General features: G+C 40.3%; 1 protein-coding gene across 2 annotated transcripts in view; it reads left to right on the top strand.

The window, feature by feature from the left end:
- The window catches only part of clca3p.L, a 38,753-nt gene that overhangs the window by 11,582 nt on the left and 14,928 nt on the right, over window positions 1–12,243 (top strand). For both annotated transcript variants that reach the window (XM_018258599.2, XM_018258600.2), the window contains exons 6-10: window positions 738–915; window positions 2,477–2,701; window positions 4,373–4,597; window positions 6,370–6,547; window positions 8,171–8,277. In XM_018258599.2, the coding sequence (XP_018114088.1) occupies window positions 738–915; window positions 2,477–2,701; window positions 4,373–4,597; window positions 6,370–6,547; window positions 8,171–8,277 (913 nt within the window). The remainder of the gene's footprint in view (window positions 1–737; window positions 916–2,476; window positions 2,702–4,372; window positions 4,598–6,369; window positions 6,548–8,170; window positions 8,278–12,243) is intronic.

Raw genomic sequence — 12,243 nt, 5'->3', positions numbered from 1 at the left:
CCATGGCCACATTAATGGGGCAGCACACCAAAAAAACAAATGCTGTGCTGACTGCAGTGCTATTACTCATCAAACACCTTACAACGATTCCCAAAAGCTAACAACTCCCAGAACAAAACCCTACCAGGCTTACGTCCCACAGGTAGCATAGAGCTGGTAGTGTAATGTACACACACAGGCAGAGTAGCGCAGGCATTGTACACCCAGGAAGAATAGGGCAAGCAGAGTATAGCACACAAGGAGCATAAAGTAGGCAGAATACAGCAGGAGACAGGGAAGCCTATCAGGACCACTCGAAGATGAACAGTTCATACTGTGCTAAATACAGTGACACAAAGCTGGTGCCCGTTCAGCAGTTTGTATGGGGTGTGAACATTCTACCCACAGACCACCCTAGGGTTGTCACCTTTTTTCCCCAGTCTTAAACAGGTCTGGTTTTACTTATCGTTTGGTTTTATTTCATGTTTAAATTACATTCAGCAGACATAGTGTATGGTGATCCAAATTACAGAAAGGTCCCTTATCCAGAAAACCCCAGCTCCCAAGCATTCTGGATAGTAGATCCTATACCTGTATCAGAAATTCCCTTTAAATTTTCTTCCAGTGAAGCATTCCTCTTTTTTTCCAGAAATACTGATCAGTAACCAGTTATGCCTAGTGGATTATCCCACAAGTAATAATGTATCAATGCAAAATACAACCTCCATAAAAACAATAACGTTTGTTTTGTTTTCCAGGTGCCCTTTGAAGATGCAAGGCTCAAATCTAATAGAGGTATGCCAAAGGGGGATTTGCAATCTGGAAGCTTGTGAATATGACGAGAACACTGGGCTGTATGAAGAGGACTGCAAATTCTATCCCAAAATGGATAGCAATGTGGAGGAATCTGTTATGTATGCCCAAATGATGGAACCTGTGAGTCTGAAATAATTATTTTTTGTTGATAATTATTTAGCTATTGTTCAACAGGTTTTGAATTTCAGCAATTAAAAGGTTTTTAGAGTTCATAAAAATAATAAAAAGTAACAATAAGAATACAATTGCAGCATCACAGAACCACAGTTTTTGGCTGCTCCCCCAATTTAAAAAAACTTGGATCAATAATAAAAAAAACTTGGATCAATAATAAAAAAAAAACTTGGATCAATAATAAAAAAAACTTGGATCAATAGTTAAAAAAAAAACGTGGCACACATACTGAGAACACTGAGCACCCAGTGTCAGTTGCTGGCTATAGACTAGCAGGGAGACTGGGCAGATGGAGTAGTAAACTTATAAGTAGCTGCTATGGAGCAAGCGTATTTGAGTGCTCAGTGCAGACTGATATTAAAGACTTGCCTATTTAAACTTCAACAAGTAGTCTGCCCTGAGCCTTTTTGTTACCCTCTTCGTCACTAAGCAGATAAATTCCAAATACTTGTATATCTTTATGCAACCGTGAAGCAAGCTGATTAGCTAAAATATAACAAATAATGGGAGAGAAAAACACTTTTTACAAGTACCAACAAGACGCCAGGCTCCAGGTACTGAAAAAAGATCTGGGCAAGTTCATTTTTAAATTGCTGCAGGCTAATATTTATCAGTGACATACAATAAGTAGTACTTTGTGGGAAATGGTAGTGTTCAGGCATGCCTGCTAGTTATTGATAATCACTCTCCTTCCCCGTGTGTTTTTGTTCCTTCTGCTTTTGTTCCTGTAAATGCTCAGTATAAAGGTATATTTATTCGGATCGTTTATGACATTTTTGAGCCAGTGCAGTTGTTATTCTGTATAGCTTTTCTTACACACCTTCACCTGCTTCTGTTTATGATCATTCTCTGCTCTCTTTTGGCCACACACAGCTTCCAGTGCATTGCAAGTAGCTAGCAAAAGGCATAGTGCATAAAAAATTTCCAGCTAATCATATATCATCTGATATGTGCCTTATTCTCTGCACTTAAAAGTAAATCTATGCATTCACCTGTATTTTATGACAATGGCAATCTGTGTATATATATATATATGAGTTTTAACTAGGGATGCACCGAATCCAGGATTCGGTTCGGGATTCAGCCAGGATTCAACCTTTTTCAGCAGGATTCGGATTCGGCCGGGCAGAACCGAATCCTTATTTGCATATGCAAATTATGGGACGGGGAGGAAAATCGCGTGACTTTTTGCCATAAAACAAGGAAGTAAAAAATGTTTTCCCCTTCCCACCCCTAATTTGCATATGCAAATTAGGATTCGGCAGAATCTTTCACAAAGGATTCGGGGGTTCAGCCGAATCCAAAATAGTGGATTCGGTGCATCCTAGTTTTAACTGGTTGCTCACTATGGACTAGTAAGGCAGCTAACATCTCTGTGGGCAGAACCTATGACAGTGTGCGTATCTTGACAGCGCTATATAAATAAATGATGATGATGATGATAATACATCTATAGTTATATGATTTCAGTTGTCTAGTGACCATTTACTTTTTTTTTTTTTTAAAGGTACATGCCTTCTGTAATAGCAGTAGCCATAATTCAGAGGCACCCAACCAACAAAATCGTCTGTGCAGCCAACAGAGCACATGGGACGTCATCAGTAAGTCGTCTGACATACAATCCAGTCCTCCGTTAATGGACTCAAACATTCCAGCTCCTGTGGTTTCTCTATTGCAATACAAGGACAGAGTGGTCTCCTTGGTTCTGGATATATCTGGAAGCATGGCCAATGTAAGTAATATAAAGAGTTGAGACACCGCTAAATCAAGTAATTGAAGGAAAATGCTATCACAAAAATCTATTTGCAAAAAGAATTGAAGTCTAGATACCATGGCAGTATGGAGCTTTCTCCTACACTCTTCAGGGGAAAAGGTTATCCTGTATATGTTTTCCCACAGTAACTTATCAGATGTTTTATTGCTTTAGCACAGATTATTGAAAGTGAACAGATTAGTTTCTCTGAACAACTGAACACAAACGTTTGCATAATTAAGTGTTCATAATTCTTTACAAACCGGGCCATCGTGTTGCATGATTAGCTACCATGGATTAATTATATCCATAAATATAAGGGGTCATATGCAAAGTGCAAAAACAAAGTGCAAACCACCATATGCTACAAATGCTTTTTATAGCTTTGAGTGTGTTGTATTAATTTATATATGTAGACACCCCCCCATTCCACCCCCTGACTTACTCATCACTGAAATTGTTACAATGTGCAGAGGGCAGCAATTCCCCAAATGCAAATGCTGGGTAAATAAGCACTAATTTGGGCAATTTTATGGTCTGGCACTGGGGCATTTGTAAATGACCCCATAATCTATTTAGAGGCTTTAAACAGACAATATATATCTATTTATACATTTTTCTCAAAAAATGAAAATGAATTCCTCCTATACTTTTACAAAACATTTTTATTATTATAAAACAATAGCAGAGCATTTTTTTTGTTTTCACGCTTAATTTCTCCCCTGTAGTTTGCTGAGACAGTTTAAATAGAGTTAATGAGTTCTGTATGAATAACCCCTTCCCCTGACCCCTTAGTCCAGTGATCCCCAAACCCTTGGATGTTGCTCTCAGTGGCCACAAAGCAGGCACGTATTTTTGAATTCCAGGCTTTGAGGCAAGATTTGGTTGTATAAAAGCCAGGTGTACTGCCAAACAGAGTCTCCTGTAGGCTGCTAGTCCACATATGGGCTACCAATAGCCAAATTCAGTCCTTATTTGGCTTGATCCAGGAAAATTTTTCATGCTTGTGTTGCTCCCCAACTCTTTTTACATCCGAATGTTGCTCATGGGTGAAAAAGGTTGGGGATCCCTGCCTTAGGCTAATGTCACATGGGGCATCTGGACCAACACAATGCATCTTGGTGCAGGCAAGGTAATGGGTTGATTGCAGTGCAGGGCTTTATTCTCAGCTTGAGTTTTGCAGCAGGTCATGTTTAAGCCCTGTTTGGCTCTATCCTTAGTTGTGACAGTTTTGTGTACAGATAAGCAGAAGTCCATTACGTAGTCAAGTTTATTTGTACACTGGTAATCTAATTATCTACATCATAAGAACCAGGGAACCACAACCAAGTGGGAAATATGAAGTACCTTGGAGTTTCTCTGCTTGACCATTTTAGCTAAAAAAAAAAATAAACATCGATTTTACTTAAATAAAACAGTAGGCACAAGACCCCCTCCAAAAAAAGATTTTTCCATGTGAAAAGAAAGACATTCAGAAAAACTGATAGCTTATATAAGATCAACTTAGATTTATAGCTATGACCCATTGGTGAATTTGGCACAGGATTCTGGCACAAGTTGATATTCGACACTAATTTTATTCAGGTTTAATATTAAATCTAAATGTTTAATGTCCCAGCTTTACCTGATGGCTCTTTCTGTTCTGTGTAGGCTAACCGCATCACCCGGCTGTATCAAGCATCAGAAGTGTACATCATGCAAATAGTGGAGCAGGGCGCTTATGTTGGTATCGTTGTATTTAGCACTGGGGCCGAGGTCAAATCCCCGCTAGTTAAAATAACTGATACTTTTCAGCGGGAAAGTCTGAAGTTAAAACTACCAACTGCAGCGACTGGTGGTACAAACATCTGTGCTGGAGTTCGACAAGGTCTGGAGGTAAAAAATCCCGGAGATCATATGTATTGAATGAAAAAGTGAAGCATGACATGCTTGCTATAAAAATCATGTCTGGCTATAAGACAGGGATTAAACTTTTGAACCTGCATAACCTACAACCATCTTCTAGGTGATGGAGTTTTATCCTTCAAAAATTCAAAGAAAGAACAAATTAACGTAACTGGTCCGAATAATGTAAGAACATGAAGAATAAACATAATAGCAAGTGAAGTTCAAGTACTGCCAGCAATCTTGCATAGACTGGTTGCTCGCTTAACCTTTCGAAAAGAGGGAGGAATAGATATAGAGAGTAGTATTGCAATGAAAATGGCACCTGCATACTGAATAAACCCTTGGGCTGCAGAAATGGAGGCTCTGAACCTCAATTAGCTGTATGAAACTGCAAAAATGTTTTAGGGGCCGATTCACTATGGGTCGAATATCGAGGGTTAATTAACCCTCAATATTCGACTAGGAATTAAAATCCTTCGACTTTGAATATCGAAGTCAAAGGATTTAGCGCAGATAGTTAGATCGAACGATCGAAGGATAATTCATTCGATCGAACAATAAAATCCTTCGAATCGAACGATTCGAAGGATTTTAATCCAACGATCGAAGGAATATCCTTCGACCAAAAAAAGTTAGCCAAGCCTATGGGGACCTTCCCCATAGGCTAACATTGACTTCGGTAGCTTTTAGATGGCGAAGTAGGGGGTCGAAGTTTTTTTTAAAGAGACAGTACTTCAACTATCGAATAGTCAAATAGTCGAACGATTTTTATTAGAATCCTTCGATTCGAAGTCGTAGTCGAAGGTCGAAGTAGCCCATTCGATGGTCGAAGTAGCCCAAAAAAAACTTCGAAATTCGAAGTTTTTTACCTTCGAATCCTTCACTCGAAGTTAGTGAATCGGCCCCTTAATGTCTACAATTAGAAAAAGAGAGTGTTCTAAACCTGAGCAAATTTCCATCATATAGGTATTTAAAATACTATTAAAATATACAGATGGGATCCATTATCCAGAAACCCATTATCCAGAAAGAAAGGAAGGCCATTTCCAAAAGACTCCATTTTATAGCAATAATCAAAATCCTTAATAATGATTTCCTTTTTCTCTGTAATAACAAAACAGTTGTACATGTACTTGATCCAAACTCGGATATAATTAATCATTATTGGAAGCAAAACCAGCCTATTGGGTTTATTTAATGTTTACATGATTTTTCTAGTAGACTTATGGTATGAAGATCCAAATTACAGAAAGATCCATTATCCGGAAAACCCTAGGTCCCTAACAGATCATATACCTGTACTTGTTTTTAAATACATGTATGGAACTTTTAACCAGAATGCTCGTAATCTGGGGTTTTTTGGATAAGCGGTCTTTCTGTAATTTGGAATTGCTTGTTCTCAACTGTGCCAGGCTGCTGCGGGTTTCTGCTAACAGGATCACGGCCTTGGGTATCAGGTGAGTCTTTACAATTCTTGGGGGTGCCCTAATATTTGTCACCCCCCTTGGATTGGAGCTTTCCTTCTCCTTTAATTATATTTGGTTGGGATAAAGTATTGTTTATTAACATAGAAAAAGAAAATTATTTTTAAAAATGTGATTTTTTTTTTTAATTAAAATGGAGCTTGTGGGAGATGGCATTCCAGTAATTCAGAACTTTTTGGATAATGGGTAGAGAGTTATAGCATTTTGCTTACACGTGAATCACTTAACAATATGGTCAGAGTATAATATTTGCTACTTTTGTTGTACAATATTTAGGTAAATAAAAATCTAGATCAGAGCACACATGGCACTGAAATTGTACTGCTAACAGATGGAGAAGATTCTGGGATTAGTGGTTGTTTTCCTGAAGTTATTAAGAGCGGAGCCATTATTCACACAATTGCTCTTGGAAACAATGCAGATGCCGGCCTGGAAAAGTTAGCAGAACTCACAGGTAGGTTGTTCCTACAGACACTATTAGTCCCTTAAAAGTAAATCTGATATTTATTTTTAATATTGCAATTCAAAATTGTACTGTTAGCAATTAAAAATAAAACTACTGAACCCCAAAAAAGGTGAGTGAAAATATTTTGTTTAAAAAATGTGTGGAAATGCTTATTAGTGATGAGTGAATTTATTCGCCAGCCGTGAATTCAATTAAATTCAGCATTTCGTGATGTGAGAATTTTTCGTGAAAATTCGCCACACAAAAATTTGCAGACAAAAAATGGCTGCTCCCACAATCTTTTTCAAAGTGATGAAGCAAGCACAAACCACAGGGGCGTAACTACAGAGGAAGCAGACCCTGCGGCTGCAGGAGTCCCAGGAGGTATAGGGGTGCAATGAGGCCCTGATTAATGAGAAATTTCAACATATGTTGGTAAAACAGGACAACCTCTGTATATGTTGGAGGCCCTAAAATGAATTTGCTGTAGGGCCCAATAACATTTATATATGCCCATGACCTGTATAAAAACACTTTTTATATGGTCATGAAACTCCTCGGTAACTTATAATATCCTTATATTTTACAAGAGGGGGTACTTTATTCACGATATATATATACCGTATATACTCGAGTATAAGCCGAGTTTTTCAGCCCCCAAAATATGCTGAAAAACTCTACCTCGGCTTATACACGGGTCAAGCGCAAAAACGGTCGCTGGCGTCTAAGAATAGTCGCCGGCACCTAAGAATAGTCGCCGGCGTCCAAGAATAGTCTCCAAGAATATTCACCGGCATCCAAGAATAGTCGCCGGCATCTCCAATGGGTGCAGAAAGCCTCAATTTTTTGATGGAAACTTACCAGAAGCTGCTGCATTTCTCACCCTAGGCTTATACTCGAGTCAATAAGCTTTCCCAGTTTTTGGAGGTAAAATTAGGTACCTCGGCTTATACTCGGGACGGCTTATACTCGAGTATATACGGTAGTAATGGAGGGCACGCACAAAAATATCCAGAAACTGCCAAGTGGTAGATCAGCAAGCTCATCCACAGCAATGACTCAGCACTCACAGGACTTGCTTAAAAAATTAAAACGTAATTTTTATTGTGCAAAATCAATGTTTCAGTCACATATTCAGACATCCTGTGAGTGCTGAGACATTGCTATATATTGCTATATATATATATATATATATATATATATATATATATATATATATATACATGTTTAGAAGAAAATATCGACTGTTGATTCTAAGAAATGAGATGTCCCTGAGATGTAATCATACCTTGCCATTATATAGGCCACAGAACTCTGCAATAGCTTCTAATTTCTATTATAATGTATAGATTTAAGTCTTATCCACAAATGATTTGTCTAGGACACAGCAAACAGAATATTTACATACTCCCACATATTCACCTATTCAGTGGCTGTATCTGATATGAACTTATAACTGATGTGCCTACAAAACCTTTTAGAAAACTTGTAAGGTGCTCAAGAAACGTGTGCTAAATTCATAGGGACACTATATGACACTTGTATAGTGAAAGGTTTGTGTTAAATGATTTTTGATGTACTATCTGAATTTTTTTTGCCACTTGTCATCAACGCTTACTATTCATCTTTCAGGAGGACTAAAACTGTATGCGTCAGATAAAGTAGATGCAAATGGCCTGATTGACTCATTCAGTGGGATTGTATCCAACACTGGGAATGTAACACAGCAATCTCTTCAGGTAAGGAACAGTGTAAATATATTATTGATTGACAATGCTGAACCCATAAACTAAGGGGTAGATTACCATCACTTATCAAAGCAGATGAGTGCTTGTTTAGCATTCAGACACCGTTCTGTTCCTTGGGACTGCACAGAGCTGTAATACTTCTCCAAATCATTAATGCCTGATGCAAGATTCAAGGCAGGATTAATGATTCCTCAAATTGTGAGGACACCATCATGGTCTGCTTCTGACTCATGCAGACCATTTCCCCACTTCCTTAGGCTGGGAGTCATTCGACCCCTTCCTCACCTTGTTCCACCCCTCCCTCACCTTGTTCAACCCCTTCCTCACCTTATTCAACCCCTCCCTCACCTTGTTCCACCCCTTCCTCACCTTATTCAACCCCTCCCTCGCCTTGTTCCACCCCTCCCTCACCTTGTTCCACCCCTCCCTCACCTTGTTCCACGCCTCCGTCACCTTTTTACATCCCTGACCTTGTTCCACCCTCCCTCACCTTGTTTCACCCCTCCCTCACCTTGTTCCACCCCTCCCTCACCTTGTTCCCTCCCTCACCTTGTTCCACGCCTCCGTCACCTTTTTATATCCCTCACCTTGTTCCACGCCTCCCTCACCTTGTTCCACCCTCCCTCACCTTGTTCAACACCTTCCTTACCTTGTTGCATGTGGAAGTGATGAATTCTGAAACTCAAAGTTTCTCTGCTTTCCAAATGCACAGCCTACCGTGTTCTGAAACTTACATTTCTCTCTGCAGGTTAGGGCCATATATCTTGCAGTCCCAACCACCACTACTCACCCCTTCCCATAGAGTGTAATATGGAAACTAACCCCACCCCGTGGCCCGCTTTCCCAAATCTCAGCCTGCTGAATTAGCTGAGAAAACTTCTGCTCGTGTAAGCTGAAGGAAACCTAGTGAGTGGACTTCAAGTCCCAGGAGCCTTGACTTCAACATGGAACAGGGTGCACTAGGGTTTGCATGGCTCTGCCAACATAAAGGAGGAGTAGGGAAATGTTGTCCGGCCTGTGTTACAACTCAAAACAATGCTGATAGGGATGTCGCGGACTGTTCGCCGGCGAACTTGTTCGCGCGAACATCGGCTGTTCGCGTCCGCCGCAAGTTTGCGAACGTCGCGCGACGTTCGCCATTTTGGGTTCGCCTTACCTGGCGCTTTTTTTTGACCTCTCACCCCAGACCAGCAGATACATGGCAGCCAATCAGGAAGCTCTCCCTCCTGGACCACCCCCACACCCCCTGGACCACTCCCCTTCCATATATAAACTGAAGCCCTGCAGCGTTTTTTCATTCTGCCTGTGTGTGCTTGGAAGAGCTAGTGTAGGGAGAGAGCTGCTAGTGATTTCACTATTTTGAGGGACAGTTGATAGTAAGTTTGCTGGCTAGTAATCTACTTGATACTGCTCTGTATTGGAGGGACAGAAGTCTGCAGGGATTTGAGGGACATTTTAGGGTAGCTTTGCTGGCTAGTAATCTACCTTCTACTGCAGTGCTCTGTATGTAGCTGCCTGCTGTGGGCACTGATCTCTTCTGATCTCATCTGCTGACTGCTGTAATAACCCAATAGTCCTTGTAAGGACTGCTTTTATTTTCTTTTTTGTTGTTTTACTTTGCTACTTTAACAGCCAAGTGCTATTAGTCTAGCAGTGTTGGGGAGTGGGACTGGTGTGCTACTGTGCTGCTCCTAGTAGTTCAGCAGCACCAACCCGAGAATATTTTTTTTTTTTAATATACATATAATTTTTTTTTTTATTTTACTTATCTTACTGTTCTTTAAGGTGTCCAGTGCTGTTTGCTGTTCTTCATAGTAGTGCACCAATAGTAGTGCACTTGCAGGCATTATTTGCCCAGTGGCCATCTAGCTGTGTGAGCTTGTTCACATTCTGTCTAAATATCAATAATAATACCGTCTCCAGAAACACCACCTGAGTGACGTTTTTCAAGCAGCAATAATATATTCCGTATCCACCACTGCTGTAGTGTATACGTTGACCTTGTAGGCATTATTTGCCCAGTGTGTTCTTCATTTTCAAACCACTGCCACTTAGCTGTGTGAGCTTGTTCACATTCTGTCTAAATATCAATAATAATACCGTCTCCAGAAACACCACCTGAGTGACGTTTTTCAAGCAGCAATAATATATTCCGTATCCACCACTGCTGTAGTGTATACGTTGACCTTGTAGGCATTATTTGCCCAGTGTGTTCTTCATTTTCAAACCACTGCCACTTAGCTGTGTAAGCTTTTTCACATTCTGTCTAAATATCAATAATAATACCGTCTCCAGAAACACCACCTGAGTGACGTTTTTCAAGCAGCAATAATATATTCCATATCCACCACTGCTGTAGTGTATACGTTGACCTTGTAGGCATTATTTGCCCAGTGTTCTTCATTTTCAAACCACTGCCATCTAGCTCTGTGAGCTTGTTCACATTCTGTCTAAATATCAATAATAATACCGTCTCCAGAAACAGCACCCGAGTGACGTTTTTCAGGCAGCAATAATATATTCCGTATCCACTGCTGTAGTAGTGTATACGTTGACCTTGTAGGCCTTGTTTGCCCAGTGTGTTCTTCTTCTTCTTCATTTTCAAACAACTCCCATCTAGCTGTGTGAGCTTGTTCACATTTTGTCTAAATATCAATAATAATACCGTCTCTAGAAACACCACCCGAGTGACGTTTTTCAAGCAGCAATAATATATTCCGTATCCACCACTGCTGTAGTGTATACGTTGACCTTGTAGGCATTATTTGCCCAGTGTGTTCTTCATTTTCAAACCACTGCCACTTAGCTGTGTGAGCTTGTTCACATTCTGTCTAAATATCAATAATAATACCGTCTCCAGAAACACCACCTGAGTGACGTTTTTCAAGCAGCAATAATATATTCCGTATCCACCACTGCTGTAGTGTATACGTTGACCTTGTAGGCATTATTTGCCCAGTGTGTTCTTCATTTTCAAACCACTGCCACTTAGCTGTGTGAGCTTTTTCACATTCTGTCTAAATATCGATAATAATACCGTCTCCAGAAACACCACCTGAGTGACGTTTTTCAAGCAGCAATAATATATTCCGTATCCACCACTGCTGTAGTGTATACGTTGACCTTGTAGGCATTATTTGCCCAGTGTGTTTTTCATTTTCAAACCACTGCCATCTAGCTCTGTGAGCTTGTTCACATTCTGTCTAAATATCAATAATAATACCGTCTCCAGAAACACCACCCGAGTGACGTTTTTCAGGCAGCAATAATATATTCCGTATCCACTGCTGTAGTAGTGTATACGTTGACCTTGTAGGCCTTGTTTGCCCAGTGTGTTCTTCTTCTTCTTCATTTTCAAACAACTCCCATCTAGCTCTGTGAGCTTGTTCACATTCTGTCTAAATATCAATAATAATACCGTCTCCAGAAACACCACCTGAGTTGTTGTTGTTTTTGTTTTAAAAATAATGCCAGGCAAAGGCAGGCTGCCACGCAGAGGCACTAGGGGCCGTGCTGCTATGCTATCCTGTGGCCCTAGGAAATTGCCCAGTTTTAAAAAGGCAATGACCCTGAACTCCCAAAATGCTGAAGAGGTAGTTGACTGGCTTACACAGCACACCCCATCCTCTACCGTTTCTAACTTTACCACAACATCCTCATCCTCCACTGCTATGGGCACCCCACGTAACACTTCCTCCACCACCGGCGCCCCTTCTTCACTGGAGTCAGAGGAGTTATTTTCACATGAGTTTCTTGAACTGAGTGATGCGCAACCATTATTGGCAGAAGAAGATGAAGGAGATGAGGACGTTACACCAGATTTAATTCTGGCAGAGAACACAACAGAGATGGACATAATGAGTGATGACGAGGAGGTCCCCGCTGCTGCTTCCTTCTGTGAGCTGTTAGAAGAAATTGATGCATCTGAGGAGAATGATGATGAGGAGATTGATGTTT

Source organism: Xenopus laevis, chromosome 4L, assembly GCF_017654675.1.
Source record: "Xenopus laevis strain J_2021 chromosome 4L, Xenopus_laevis_v10.1, whole genome shotgun sequence".
Lineage (NCBI taxonomy): Eukaryota > Metazoa > Chordata > Amphibia > Anura > Pipidae > Xenopus > Xenopus laevis.
This window is presented reverse-complemented; position numbering and strand designations above follow the sequence as displayed.